Raw genomic sequence first — 13,498 nt, forward strand, 5'->3', positions numbered from 1 at the left:
GCCAAGCAGGTTATCTGTCAGTGTGCTGTCAAAAACGACGTTAGGACTTTAGATCCAAAGTCCCAAATTAAAGTTATGTGATTGGAGCAGTGAGAATTATGGTTAACTCCCTAAATTCGAATTGTTCCAATCAGCAGAAATTAGGGTAGTAACTTGGAGGCGGAGCTGAAGCCGCGAAGATTTCTTGCTTCGAAGCAGGGTCAGTCTGCGAGAGGAGTCTCTGAACAACCCTCCAAGTGTACAGCCGAAATTATGTTTAAGTGTTTGCAGGGTCAGTCTGCGAGAGGAGTCTCTGAACAACCCTCCAAGTGTACAGCCGAAATTATGTTTAAGTGTTTGCAGGAACAGTCTGCGAGAGGAGTCTCTGAACAACCCTCCAAGTGTACAGCCGAAATTATGTTTAAGTGTTTGCAGGGTCAGTCTGCGAGAGGAGTCTCTGAACAACCCTCCAAGTGTACAGCCGAAATTATGTTTAAGTGTTTGCAGGAACAGTCTGCGAGAGGAGTCTCTGAACAACCCTCCAAGTGTACAGCCGAAATTATGTTTAAGTGTTTGCAGGGTCAGTCTGCGAGAGGAGTCTCTGAACAACCCTCCAAGTGTACAGCCGAAATTATGTTTAAGTGTTTGCAGGAACAGTCTGCGAGAGGAGTCTCTGAACAACCCTCCAAGTGTACAGCCGAAATTATGTTTAAGTGTTTGCAGGGTCAGTCTGCGAGAGGAGTCTCTGAACAACCCTCCAAGTGTACAGCCGAAATTATGTTTAAGTGTTTGCAGGAACAATCTCTGGATAACTCTTCTAAATTTAACGTGAAATTTTCTTGGTGCTAAAAGTACAAGTGAAAGTGCAATTCTAGGGGTTGTGCTAAAAGAAACAGCCGCTAACTAACTAGCCAGGGATCCAGTCACCAACGTTGGAGAGATTTCCAGGTGTTTTAGGGAAGTGCAACAAGTGCCGTTACATGTACGTGTGTAGCAAGATCGGCTAATTAAACAGTGTGTGTTAGTGCCTACCTAAAACACTCTTCTCTTTCCCGCTGACGCGAGGCCCATATTCACCCTGAGACCGAATCTCATCGCTCCAGTGAGAACGCGGTACCTAGCACCTGTAGTTTCCAGTTCATCCCCCCTTTTCCCCGAAATGTAAGCCGTTACAGTAAGCTTACTGGCGCCCAGCACACCGATAACCCATAACCCACAAACTATTATCCACCAGAACAACAAAAAGGGAAACTGGATAGGAAGGACGCAGCCGCAACCTGCCAATTCGAAGTAACAACAGGTGAGAGGGAACGGCTAGTGGAGCAGATGCAACCAGCAACGTAAAGGGCTCTTCAGAGGACTGCCAGAGAAGGACGGAGAGAAGGAGTGGCTCCCAACGCAAAGGGCCTTAACGCACTAGACGGTTAGAGTGGAAGGAAAGGAACATATTCCACATACAAACGTAAATGAAGAAGGAAAATGTTCCACATACAGACATGACAGAAGAAGGAGCATATTTTATATTAGGACATATGGGGTATGGAAGAGATTTTTTAGAAGGAGAGGACAGGAGAAGGAACACTATAATGAATTTCCAGTGTTCTTTCACAGTGAGTTTTTGAGAGAAATATCCATCACAACAGGATCTCCATTTATACCATCTACTTATTCTCCAGTTGTATTACTGTTGTATTTTTTTTTAATACTGGCATATATTTTACAGCCAGCATATGATACCTCTACAATCTTCCTGACGTTTAATGTCCCCATTTTTATTAATGGTATCACAGTTGTCTGCTTTTTGAAATGTGCATACAGTTGGTATTCAGAAATATTCTGTGAAATATGAGAGTAAGTCAATAAGTAAGTTACAAATGGATATAGAACTTAAACAAATAAGAGTACTGATTTGAAAAATGCTTCTATTTCTGAAAATAATCTCCCTGTACATTGAGGCACTTGTCCCATCATTTCACAAGCCCCTGAAAACCAGCAGCATAAAATTCTTTGGGCTGCTGTCGGAACCAGGCAGTGACTTCCCTTTCTACAGCTTCATCGTTGGGAAAATGTTCAGTCGAAAGATGATATTTAAGAGGGCCTAACAAATGAAGTCGCTTGGAGCAAGGTCGGGGCTATACAGAGGATGCTCAAGGACTTCCCACGTGAAATTTCACAGCGTCTCATTTGTCTTGCTGGCAGTATGGGGACGCGCGTTGTCATGCAAGAGCAACACGCCTTTGGTGAGGAGTCCTGGTCGCTTCCGTTGAATGGCCTTACGAAGTTTCCTGAGGATATTAGAGTAGGAGTCGGCTTTACAGTTTGTCCTTGAGGCTGGAATGCGGTGGGCAGTATGCCTTCATGATCCCAGTTACCGCCTGGTTCCGATAGCAGCCCAAAGAATTTTATGCTGCTGGTTTTCAGGGGCTTGTGAAGCGATAGGACAAGTGCCTCAATGTACAGGGAGATTATCAATAAAAAAAACTTCAAATGGTATTTCTTAAAGATTTATTTTTATATTTTCATCCCATCTTCAGTTAGGTATGCCCAATTATTTCTTCCCTCTAAATCTTCCTACCAGAATTCTGTATGCATTCTCATTTCCTCCATACATGATAATTGCTTTCAACATTATGAAGGTCATACTCAGTTTCATTACAATATGACAGTCATTAAAAAAATTCAGAATACTGTCCTCTGAGATGTGATGCCATGTAGAATGGTAAAAGTTCATCAGTGGTTCGAAGAAACATGCTGTCTCTATCTTCAGCATAGATATCAAAACAGGAAATATCTTTACCAGTTGGGTAACTATAAACTGCTTAAGGAAGACCTGCAGCATGGAGTTAGTGATCTACTCTAATGATGAAGGTAGAACGTTCATATGATATATGACTAAAAATGTACCAGACTACATGAAGTCACCCAGAAAAACAGACATAATTATAAAAGCTGGGATGTATACTACAGACGGAGTGTGAAATCATCCTACAATGCAGGCTTGTACCTTTTCGGCCAGATGCTCATGGGTGATAAAGAACACGTTCTGGCTGACACCTTTTACTGTACACACATTAGTAGTACTGTTGCAGCTCTCCAGAACAGGATACAGTGCTGACATGATGGGTTCTGCAACCTGTGGCTGCATGCGGTGTTGCGACTTCAGTTCAGAGGCAGCCATCCCTTTTTCAACCAGTCTGTGAACCAGACTGCGCAAGTGGGCCTAGGCAGACAAGAAGAATATATACAGCTGCACATCTCAGCAGTTATTTCCTGTCATGGTGATGTTGGACAGTTTATTATGCAATACCTCTGATTCGCAAAGTAACCAACAGGGCACATTCCCTTACCCCCAGTGACAGGGAGATCATGAGAATGAAAATCAGCAGCAAAAACTCAGTTACTTTGAGGTCTGAACCATGCATGGGGGACATGTATGCTTCACGTTCCCAAAGATTTATCTTTGGTAAGGGTAATGGTTTCAATCCATGATCAGAAAAATTTGAACACATATCTGGGAATCAAGATCAGAAAACTCTTTATTCTTGTCCAGTACTGGCAGGAAAAGTACGAAATTCCATAGGAAATATGTTACAACATGTTACAATCATGAAGAGAATTAATTTCTTGTACAATATTATACTATGTTGTAAAATAAATTCAGCTAGAGCAGATTTTTTGACCCCTTCATTTTCCACCACAGGCAAACTGTCTACTTTTCAAGAATAATCATTATGCAATATCACTTAAACCCTACTGCTAAATTCTACCCCTGCCATTTCATGTATGTTGAATTCTAGTTAACAAAACATGTTAAAATGGGAAATAAGTGTTACTTCAGCAGCAACTAATGCTATTTGCTCACATAATTAGCACAGCCATTCCCCAAGTGATAATGGTGGTTGTCACTCGTATATGAGTAGTTCATTATGTTTACAAGCATAATAAAACTCATTAAAATATGAAGAGAAATATAAAAAAAATTCAAAATCTACTCTGCAATTTATCTTCATTTTAAAAACATTCTTGCTGTTGGTAAAAATTGTTAAAATCTATAACTGAAATAATTCCCTGGAAATACAACTTTCAACACTGCACTCCCCACTCGCTGAAACAGGACCTTACTGCGAACCAGTTCACCCAGTTTGCATGCTCACAGCTTCCCGCATATCTTTAATGATCCATTTTAATATTTTTGTGCAGACTGAGTTTGTGTGTGTGGGGGGGGGGTCACATGAATCACAGTGAATGCGCACATTGCCCCCAAACTTCCCAGACTTCCTTCTCTTCAGCAACAACCAGAAACTCTGTGCCTCATCTCTCTACAATGTGGCCAAAAAAAGTAAACACACTTTAGTAACATATTTTAACAAGTAAAGTGAATGGATTGGATGCCTCAGTCAGTATGGGCTGCTGGCTCAATGGCTGGGGTTCGATTCCTGGCATGGACAAGAGATTTTTATCTTCTCTGTAACATTCTGGCCAGCTCAGGGCCCAACCTGCCTCCTATTATATGGGTACCAGGAGATCTTTCCACAAGGGTAAAGCTGTAAGTGTGTGTGAAGCTAACCACGTATCTGCACCTAATGATGAGGTGATGAAAGGTGGAGCTATAGCTCCATTAATCCATACATCTTCATGGCATAGTGCATAATTATTTAAGCACAAGAACAACTTTACCAGTACCTTACCTTTAAAGCTGATAGATCTTGGCCCAGTGCTATGCTGGTTACTACAAATTCACTAATCTTCAAACTGAACACCACCAGCACCATTGCATTATTGCTGGCAGAATAGAAGCACAGGAAATTTCAATTTTGTGCTTCAGGACCTGCAGTGTTCTTTAGAGTACCCCACATGTAACCATCTTATGGTGTCATGTCAGGAGATCAGGGTGGATACTCCACACTCCTTTCTTCTCATCCATCTTGAGGAAATGAACTCAAGCAACTATCTCACATCCTTGTGGTAATGTGGTGGGACACCATCATGTTGAAAGTAACAAGCAGTACCTGTGATAGTTGCTTCAAAGAGAGATAGCCCTAATATCATATCACTGTGGATGACATACTGTACAGCACTGACATACCTAGCAAATTAACTGTGAGTTCTTCTGTTATGTTTGGATTTTCTGTGGCCCAATACATACAAACATTTGTGTCAACTGACAGTAATCGATAAATAATGCTGTATATACCAAAAAACCAAGAACACTGTAATACCTATAGTATGAAACTGCTATACTGTTATTCCACCAGCAACACTAGAAGAATTATGACGCTCTCTTCAGCACTACTGTTGATAGTGTACTGGTGCTGGTAGTGATCATTTTATACATTTGTGACATTAAGGTAACAGCACAACAATGGGTTAACATCTGTCTACTTTTCCTGTTGAAATGTAACTTAACAAAGCGTGCATACATTTTCTGTGGCAATCTGTGAACTGCCCTGGACTACTCTATAAATATAGCGCATAAACCATAGTTGTGAGCCAAGGACTGGCAGAAAAATTGAGTCTGTACTTAGCAGTGAAGTGCAAAGTTTGTGTGTGATGAAACAGTACATGCTGTGAAAAGCAGGCAGCGAGTTCCATACTCTCAGAAGCATGTTAGCAGATGTGAAAATGTAATATTAATAAACTATAGCAAACTGAGACAACATTGTAACAAATTGTAACTGCTCCAGAAAATGTGTGAACATTACAACATACATATCAGTAAGCATGATCACTGTATTATGTCTGGTACATCCTGCCATATGAGGTGTAAATTATGTTCTAAAGTAGTTGCTAAGCAATACAGACTGGTAACACATTGCTTGCATATGGTGTCAAGGACCAGTCACATCCATACGCAGACCCAAGACAGCTCAAACAGTAATGTACCTTACCATCATTTTGTAGGCCTAATGTGAGCTTCAGGTCTAAGCCTCAAGACAAGTTATCTTTGCAATTTTTCTGTCCCTACAGGTGAATGCTGAGATAGTCTACCTAAGTAGGCTAAAACTGCTTCATCCCTCAATCTTATCATTCAACACTAAGAATACTTCTAGTGCTATTACATAACCTTCAAAGGATGGTTTTGGTTTCAACTTGTCACTCCCCTTCTCAAAATAATCTGAAACAAAACGGTTTATTTTTTGTCTGATTATAGACAGCAAGGCATAGTTCATGAAGGGAAGACCAAAAGAATGTAAGCAATAGAGTGTTTTGTGAACCACACTGATAAAATCCAGTTTTGGTACATTCATTTATTAACTACTTCCTCACAACATTCAATCATGGATATAGTGAACAAGTGTGAGTAGAAACACATATACACTCACCGACTGCCCCTTCTGACAACTTACAGTATCCTGAAAAGGGCCTGGTTCTCCTGAAACAACCAGACATTGTGAGCATATGCAACTCCATTCTGTACAACCATTTTGAATGTAAACAGGATACACTTACCTAGTAACACAAGGTTTTGGCAAGACTGTGGGAGGCATGTCACTAGCTGAGCCTCTGTGATATTCGTAGCCTCATCCACAATCACTGAAACATCACAGTGTCATTTTATATTTACATAAATGACTAAATGATTAGTATTGCAAAGTTTCTGGATGTTACTTCCTAAAGTAATTATAATAACCTCATTAAGTCCTTTCATTATAACATAGTCATCAATATTAGTTTACACATTTGACTTTACCTTTCTGGAAGTGGTGCACAATACAAGATAACAAAGACCTACAACAATTAACAAAAATATATTCAAAAAAGTTTTCTCATAAATGTTACTTAAAAATTATCCTTTTTAAACAACAATAAGCATGTGGAACACACATGATTCATTAGGTAAGGAGGAAATGTATTTCTTTTGTAACATTTGCAGTTTTGTCATTATTAAAGTTACATATAGTAAGAAAAATGAATACTGCTTAGCATTTACAATAACAGTTGCTCAGACTGCTTTGCAGTGAAAATACTAATTCATTCAAATAAAATGAAAATCATAATTTAGCTCTGAATTAATTTTTAGGTCATTCAGTGATAACATGAACCTTCAATGTTATGCTCTCGCTTATGGCATTCACTGTTATTTCACACAGGATGTTGGCAACAACATTTTCCTTCTTAAACAGTTCATAAAAGAGTTCACAGTGCTATTCATTCTTAGAAGCAAAGTAATCAAAGTCTTTGAAATGAGATAAAGAATGGGATAGTATGGATTCGATTGATCTGGCTCAGGATAGGGACCAGTGGAGGGCTCTTGTGAACACAGTAATGAACCTTCAGATTCAATAAAATGCTTCTCAAGAAAGGCTCAGCTCTATGAGGGATAACACACAATACCTTTCACCTGGACAACAACTGGGTCAGAAAATTATGTCATCATGACTTATATTAATGTGAATGGAGAATGGGAATTCTTTTTGGTTGGACAATGCAGCACTTCAAAACCACTGCATGCCTCTGTCTTCTCTGCCTTTTCATCTCCTGCCTGTGACATCACCACATTGTTTCTTTCGATCCTAATCCTGAGCTACAACTTTCATCTCCCCTGGCCATTTCCTTCTGCCTCTCTTTCCAGGAAAGTTAAATATGTAGCCATAAGCTGAACTGTTATGTTAGCTTCCACTGTCATTTTCATAAATGTCACAATGACACATGGATAAAATGTAGAAGGAAAAGCAACATACTAAACATGCTACTACTCATGTTCTACTCAGATGCATGTCTGCTGTTTATGATTAAGTAACTGCTGTTTGGTGCATGACCATTCAGACATTTCATCTGCATTTGACACTGGCCCTTTCTAGTTACATTGCTCTATTTTATACGAATGAACTGCTAGAGCGCGTTTCCTTCAGTTAGCATTAGCTCCAGTCTGCTACTCTTGGGCTGTTTCCTCTTTTGTCACAAACTGAAGGCATGCGCCACCACAATTTAACAAATTTCTATAAGCACACCTTCTTGCAAACTAGTACTTGTGGGTATTTACAAATTAAAACCTTCAAATGTACTTTCTAAGATTCCTTTCTCATGAAGGATTCGGCTATAAAGCCTCGGCACTGAATCGCACACCTTACTGCAGAAGTAAGGTAATGAGACCTGAAGATAAAAAGATCTCAGCGCACAGAACTTTCACATGCTACCATATGGATCAAATTACACTGATCCATGACACTTCTTTTGTTAACGCCACATGACTCATAGTGGGATAGTGACAGGAGACACATCATACAATACACCACATTCATGGTGTTGTCACGTTTCCATGTTTACCTTCAACACCTCATGAAAATATAAAATGGAATTAACAATCTTCCTGAAATGATGTAATTACACTAAGAATATTACTATTCGCATCAGAATTTCATTAAATGTCATCTAACTTTTTAATGTGCTGGGGACCATGACAATGTTGGCCTTATTGAACACAATGTCTGTCTCTTTCCCGTGATCAGCCACCAACGTCCATGTAAATGAGTCAGCACCCAGTTTGGGGGAAATGCTGCGCTATTCCTTCTTCAGTCCCGCAATGAACTATGGCCACATTATCGCTAACTACATGTTTCTGTTACAATTGTATGCCTTACACATGACTTGTAACATTAACTGATAGCTCAGTCAGTATAGAAACAGGCTACAAGCTGGCGGCCGGGGTTCAATTCCAGATAAGGGAGATTTGTTCTCTTCTCCACAGCATCTAGACTGGCTCTAGGGGTGACCTATCCTCTTATCCAATAGGTACCGGGAGCTCTTTCCCTTCAGGGTAAAGCAGAAGGGGTGTGAAGCCGACCACTCAACCTACCTAGTACCCAGGTCAAGAATGGTGACATTATACCCCACTCTTCCACATGCTTTCATGGTGCAATGCTTAATTAAGGACATATTAACCTTTTACATTAAGAAAACTTGTTCTAAACCGAAAAGCTATCTTGGTATTGCACCCCATAATGACGCCTTACTCACAACCCAAACCGACCATGAAGTAATATTCCGCTCCACCATCTTCAAGTGTCATCCCGACACTCGGACTGACCGATCAAGCTCCTGGAGATAAGATACAACTTTCCCCATTAGACTAAACTGCGTCTACACATGTTCTGGTTATGTAAACTGGGCTGACATTACAAGTTCCAACATACCCGTCTTGGGCGCCAGCTTGTCCAGTAAGGAACTCAACCTTGTGGCCTCCTCTGCTGTTGCTCCAACTACCGCCACCTGTTGAGCATTCTCGAGGTCTATACACTGATCTACTATTTCAAGATTCCTGTCTTCCACTGCAAGCTTGTCCTGCAGATGTGTCAACCTCTCCAACAGCCGTGCGCGCAGTGCTACCACCCATGCAATGTACAGTCCCCAGCGTCCAACCGGTCTCAGTTTCCATACATCAGAGCAGTTTCTCAATCCATCGCTCGGCAAAGTCTCTGCCAACCGTGTTCTGAGCCGCTTCAACTTAAAAGCTTGAAGTCGGTATAACGCTTTCTGACCATTAATCTCTTGTATCACATCCTCTCCGCGCCCCCACCGCTCCTGCAAACTGCTGATATTAGTGTTCATCTCAGAGCGCTTTTTTTCCACGTTTTCCAATCGTTCTGCCCACTTTAGTGAGGGATGGATAGTGGACAAGGTGTCTTTAGTGTGGGGGGTGTCGTCACAGAACGGGACAAGGCCACGATATGGAAGAGGCGCGTTAGGGGGGCTCGCCTCCTCTACAAGCCAACTGTAGAAAACGCTGTTGGTGTCTGGCTGGCGCAGGAAACTACTGTAGTGGGCATCGCATACCACACCGCCCTCCCGGAGCGATGACAGCGCTACCACGCCATCCTTTCTGGCCAGCAGGGCTAAATCAAGTTCCAACTTCCTAAGGTCCACCAGTACATCCCTCCTTCGTGCCCATATCTCCCTCCTCTGCTGGTTACGCTGATGGTTTGTCCTGTCGCTGAGACATGCGACGCTGAGGGGTGCCATGTGCCGCAGGATAATATCCAGTCCACTGCGAGATTCGCACAATACGAGGACTGGGAACCTCGAATTACGAGCTACTGTGCAAGCAACACGCGTCTTTCCCGAACCAGGGGGACCTAGTACCAGACATACATCCTGGGCGAGGGCATGACCAAGGGCCTCACGCTGCCATGGGTCCAGGTCCGACTGCCCCTGTATACACTGTTTGCGGCCAGGTATTTGCACGCCTTCTACTAGAAACTTCCGCAAGGGCACCGCCTTTAACTGCTGGAGTGCTAACAGCACGCTGACCGAAGGTTGTGCACAAAGCCCACTCACGGCCATCACGTACTCATGCTCGAACAACTGCTTAGTTATTTGCTGCATCTCTCCACACGGTCGCACAGCGAAGCAGCTGTCGGCACACTCAACAATGCCGAAAAGAAGTGATCGAAAGCCATCGCAACTGAAGCAGACTAGTGTTCCAGTACTGTGACAGCCCACAGAGGTGAGGCTCGTAACCAGACACAGGCGATCGTTCAAAACAACTGGTCTCAAGAACTTCACTCCCCTGTAGAAGTGCATCACACTTGGCAGCCGAAGTGACGTGCCCTCCGTGTCTCGAAAATTCCTGATGCCGTCGCGAATACGGCCTATGAAGGCTTCATACTGGGAAAAGAATAACTCCGACAAGTATCTCTGCTCTGCACTGGATTCTACAGCAACTGTCCCATCCGGTGATAAGAAAAATTCATCCGCCCGTACCGGCAACACAGGTACAAATCGGAAGTTCTGAAAGGTCATCCTGACGTCCAATTCTTGCTTCCTGCAGACGTGTTCAGTCAGTTTCTCCCGCAGCCTAGCGAATCGGTCCTTAAGTAAAACATTCTCAGACTTCTCCACCGCCGAAAGGGAAGCCATTAGCGTGTGCTCGAACTGAACGCATACGCTGCTCGGTAGAGAGATAAAGGCGCTGAAGCAGAAGGTTGCGAAGTTGCTCAAAAAAGCTGTATCCGGTGAAGCAGTGTGGATGAATTCCTTGAGCTCCTGCAGGAACTCAGGCTTACATACCTGCAATAGGTCTGACGCCTTTTTTGTGTCCACGTAGCCTTCAAAGAGTTGAGCCAGTAGCTTCACCACTACTGCCGCATTCACCCATCCCATGTATGTATTCGGCACTTTGCCTCCACCCACAACTTTACTGTCCTCTAAGCCGCTTTGCCTCAGTCTGTCATGCGACGCTCCAGAGCAGGGGCTCGCGCCACCCTTGTGTGCCCTATTCTCCGAGACACTTCGCACTAGTCTGAGCTGTGACGATCCAGGTCCAGTGTGAGCACCCTCCCGGACTGTGCTATACTCTGAGCCGCTTCTGCCCATTTCGTGTTGCAAAACTCTAGATCTGGGAAATGCAACCTTCTTGTAGATCTGATCCCTTGAGCCACTTTGCCCCTCTCCGAGTTCTGACGCTGCGGATCCAGAGGGTGAACCGCCGTTATGATTGTTCGACTTCAACTCTCTCTTCCATACTCTGGGCTGCAACTCTCCAATTCCAGGGTGCGTGAATTCTCCGTATATCCTGCCCTCCGAGCTTCTGCGCCACACTTTGTTTTGTGTCTTTCCCGATCGTGTAGACATCACCTGGTCGGTCCTGACCTCCAAATAGCTACGTCTGCACGCCTGATGCTGTTTGGTAGTGGACATCTTGTCCCTGTGATCGACATATGTCCCTGTAATAACTCCTATTCACTCTTCCGCACCTGTCGCTCCCGTTGTCATGCAGACCTATGTACTGAAAGGAAAAGCATGTGGTCACAATCATAAAAAAATGGTCACGGCGAATGGGACAACACAGCCTTCTATCTGATACGTTCTAATAGGAAAAGGATACCAACGTTTGAAGCCAAACACTCACCTGTACCTGGTGTCACTGGTGTCAACTAATGTGACAAACACTGCTACACTTTACCTCGGTATCTCTTTACAACACTTTTTATACCACCGTTCTGTGTTCTTCAAACTCTTTATGACAATGTCCACGTGCAATACTTCGTTAACTACGTTCATCTACTCACTCGAGGGATTGGTTTTTGTGAAAACATAAAATAATCACAAGAGTCATAATAAATTAGATGTGGGAAATATAAGTACTCTTTAGAGAACTAAAGAATTTCTGTTGGATGCTGAGGAGTTTCGTGCGGAAATTATTAACACAGAGGAACATAAGTATGTGATCACGTCTTGTCACCAGAATGCGAAACAAAATTTAATACAAGGGTAGCAAACAGATCCTTTGAACGTGTATAACGTTCAAGTCTTAGGAATGACAATAACAAATTAAAATTACATTCACAACGAAAGTGAAACATAGATTAAATTTTGTTTCAATTCAGGATCATTTAAGATCCTATATACACAAAAGATAACATTCAATTTATATCTCCAATTTTACACGAGTCTGAAGCTTGGGCAAAAACACAGTTCAGCACAGTTTCAGAAGAAAGCTGTATGAATATTCTGGCCTAAAAGAGGATCAAGATGGGGAACAAAAATTGCAAAATAGGCGATTCACAATTTATTCATTACACTATAATATTAGGGTAATAAATCAAGGATGTTGGAAATCTACACATGCAGCACACATGGGTGAAATGAGGAAAGCATGAAAAAAATTACTACTCGTACAAGACATTGTGGGAACATCCCACATATTATCACGCTATTTCTACAGCGCTCACTTTTCACCATCACGCGCGCTAACCAATCAAATTGCTTCCAACGCTCACGTTTATACTGCACTCACTGTCTAGTCATTATATGCGCTAGCCAATCACCGCTCAGCAAATTTTCGCTCCTCCATCACGCTTTATATAAAAAGGCGCAGCTCCAACCCAGCAGCACTAAATTAGGAATCTTTCGGAACCCATTGAAAAATTTACAGATTGGGAGCGGTTTCAAAGCCTCGCTTCTGAATTAATATCACCTAAACTAGAAATTAATTCGGGGGTAGAAACCGATAAAGCGCCACGCGACTTTGCAGCCTCTATTGCTTCAGCATATAGGCTGTCGACAAGTAAAGTTACGCTTTTGGACATAAACAACGATCTTCCTGGTCTAGATCGTTTGATAAAATATAAACATAGGCTACGAAAACTGTGGCAAGAAACCAGGGATCCAGCGTGGAAAACGGCAGTCAATTGGGTCACCAAATCAATCAGGCGAATGACCCGTAAAAAGGCACTTGAACGGTGGGAAGCAAAAATAAGCAACGCTGAAGTCACACCACAGTGTATATGGCCCATTGCGAAATCTCTCCTTCAGAGAGACGGACCAAGGGCACCAACTGCCATTCATGGTTCTTCTGGCCTAAAATTTCATCCTTTTGAAAAAGCCAACGAAATTGCCGACTGCTTGGAAATTCAGTTCACGCCGCATGACCTGTGCGATGAAAACCATGAAGAGCGGGTGGAGGCTAGAGTTCAAGCTCTGCTGGAAGCCGTGGATGAACCCCCCCCCCTCTAAGGATCAGACCATGTGACGTTCAGAAATTAATAAAATCCCTGAAATTAAAAAAGGCCTGTGGAAT

General features: G+C 42.6%; 1 protein-coding gene across 2 annotated transcripts in view; it reads right to left on the bottom strand.

Annotated features, from left to right (window-relative positions):
- The window catches only part of LOC111869646 (NFX1-type zinc finger-containing protein 1), a 24,668-nt gene that overhangs the window by 4,993 nt on the left and 6,177 nt on the right, over nucleotides 1-13,498 (bottom strand). For both annotated transcript variants that reach the window (XM_023861312.2, XM_023861311.1), the window contains 4 exons: nucleotides 9,114-11,704; nucleotides 6,430-6,513; nucleotides 6,303-6,352; nucleotides 2,984-3,199 (listed from right to left, as the gene is read on the bottom strand). In XM_023861312.2, the coding sequence (XP_023717080.1) occupies nucleotides 2,984-3,199; nucleotides 6,303-6,352; nucleotides 6,430-6,513; nucleotides 9,114-11,616 (2,853 nt within the window). In that variant the 5' untranslated portion in view covers nucleotides 11,617-11,704. The remainder of the gene's footprint in view (nucleotides 1-2,983; nucleotides 3,200-6,302; nucleotides 6,353-6,429; nucleotides 6,514-9,113; nucleotides 11,705-13,498) is intronic.

Source organism: Cryptotermes secundus, unplaced genomic scaffold, assembly GCF_002891405.2.
Source record: "Cryptotermes secundus unplaced genomic scaffold, Csec_1.0 scaffold937, whole genome shotgun sequence".
Taxonomy (NCBI): Eukaryota; Metazoa; Arthropoda; class Insecta; order Blattodea; family Kalotermitidae; genus Cryptotermes; species Cryptotermes secundus.